This window comes from Alligator sinensis, unplaced genomic scaffold, assembly GCF_000455745.1.
Source record: "Alligator sinensis unplaced genomic scaffold, ASM45574v1 scaffold560_1, whole genome shotgun sequence".
NCBI classification, from domain to species: Eukaryota; Metazoa; Chordata; order Crocodylia; family Alligatoridae; genus Alligator; species Alligator sinensis.
Genome location: NW_005841837.1, coordinates 6,375,932 through 6,377,982, shown reverse-complemented (window position 1 = coordinate 6,377,982; position 2,051 = coordinate 6,375,932). Strand labels below are relative to the sequence as shown.

The 2,051-nt window shown below is 43.8% G+C and overlaps 1 protein-coding gene across 1 annotated transcript in view; it reads right to left on the bottom strand.

Annotated features, from left to right (window-relative positions):
* Positions 1-565: 565 nt before the first annotated feature.
* Positions 566-2,051, bottom strand: part of LOC102387221 (perilipin-3-like) — a 7,331-nt gene continuing 5,845 nt past the window's right edge. Inside the window, 2 exon segments of the mRNA XM_014519556.1 lie at positions 566-1,300; positions 1,516-1,641. Of these exon segments, the coding sequence (XP_014375042.1) occupies positions 965-1,300; positions 1,516-1,641 (462 nt within the window). The 3' untranslated portion in view covers positions 566-964.

Below are 2,051 nucleotides of genomic sequence, written 5' to 3'. Positions count from 1 at the left end.
TCCCAGGCAGGAAAGTATACTAGTAGCTATAGTTCAGGCAGTTTGTTAGTACCCTTCCAGCTAGTGCAGTGCTGCTCTTGATTCTTTCAAGATTTACTTTGCTGATATTTTACTTGGGCAGGGACAGGGGAATCATGCTCAAACTCATTTGCTGGGTCTTGGTTTCACTAGTACTTGGCCTGCTTAGGATAGGTACCCTTCCTTGCAACAGGGAGTCAGCAACTTAGCCACCATGTTTGGAGTAGTGAGCTGTTAAGATAGCAACAAAGCCCACACCATAGAGCCCAAACTAGACAGAAACCATTACAAACCTACACCCAAGAGTGACTAAGACTTCCCTCTTCTCCCAAGAGATTTTTTAAAATCCAACTCCCTTATTGCTAGCTTGGTTGCTGGTTTCTGTCATCACTCTCCAAAAAGGGACTATTGACTTGCCTGACAAACTAAATGTCATCCCACTCTGTACTGAATTTAGTAGGCCTTCAGCTATCACGGTTCAGTTCTTTAAGGGCAGAGAACAAGAAGAAGGTATATTTAATCTGCAGAAGAGCCAGCTTAAGGCTTTAACAATTTTTATTTAGATATACATTTCTTCCAGGAATGGCTCTCAGTCCCTCTTTCTTCACTTTTGCCCAGTATAGTTGGAAAAACAGTTTCCCTTTCAGCATCAGAAGCATTTTGATCTACCCTATAAATGCATCTAATCCTTGTCAGGAATTGGATACATACAGAAACATTGTATGTGTGACCAAGCCTAAATGTGATTTCACAACTATGAACAAATGAATTTCATGGCAAGAGGGAGTTCTAGATGCATTTAATTGTGCAGATTTTCTACTTCTCCAATATCCCTCCAGGCCACAAGTCAACATTCCACAGGGCACAGAACTCGCTCATGTGCCTTGCAAGAAGCCAGACATTCATCATTTATTACCAGAAAGTCAAAGATTGCCTAGTCCTTCACCTAATCATCCTCTGCATGCTCTCCAGCTGGAGTAAAGGGTCCTACAAGCCAGGTAAGGGGCATGTTATGCACCACATACTCCAGCAGCTCATCTAGACACCGACGTATAGCAGCCACCTTCTCTCTGCTCTGGGAGAGGAGACTGCTAGAAAGATCATGGAAGGAAGCAGCACTGGAGAAAGCAGCATTAAGGTCTTCTATGTTGCCTTTGATTTGTTGGACCTGGTTGTAAATACTGGCTGGGAGGCCCTGGATATTGGACATTAGGGTAAGAGAGGTGGCCTCCAAGTGCTGGATAACTCTGCAGGCTACAGTCAGAGCTTGAGATTCAATCATCTGTAAGAGACAAATTGGTAGTTTGGAAGTGAAGGTGACAGGAGTCTTTCTAGGTTTAATGCCCTGTAGTTAGGAGTGTATGAAATGCGAAGCCTCCCTAGGAGCTCTTCAATAAAACCTAGTTCTATACTTTTATTGCTAGATGCCCTTCCTAGAGGAAGCATTAGCTGTTACTTAGGACAAACACCCAGTCACCTTGGACTACTTCAGTATACCTCTGGTTGTGCAGGTATGTTGTCCTCACTCATTCCTGGCTGTTTGAGCCAGGCCAGCCACATCTGGTTCATCTTCTCATGGCCATTTTGAAGCTTCTGGTCCACAGCCTGCTTAACACAATCCATCTGAAAAAATATTAAAAATAAAGAGGAATGAGCTACTTGAGGGTCTGACTTCAGGTAAGAAGAGGAGGGAATTCAGCCTTCTTAATGAGTTTTATGGCCCAAAGCACACTGAGTGGATTTAGACCATGCTGGACCCACCATGGTAAAACCTGCCAAACATCTCCAACCCCCCTCCCCCAACAGCTACACCCCACAACAGAACTACCAGCATTCCTGGATCTTACACCTGGGCCTCCAGAAATGTAATCTCTCCTCTCCAGTGCACCAAATACCCAGATGGAAAAACTATGAAGGAGAAACCAAATTACTTTCATTCTGGTACATACTTCGTTAAAAGGACAGAAGTCTTACAAAAAAGGTGTTTGAGCAGATGGTATCCACCCTACCCAAGTAGGGAGAAGAAGAAAAAG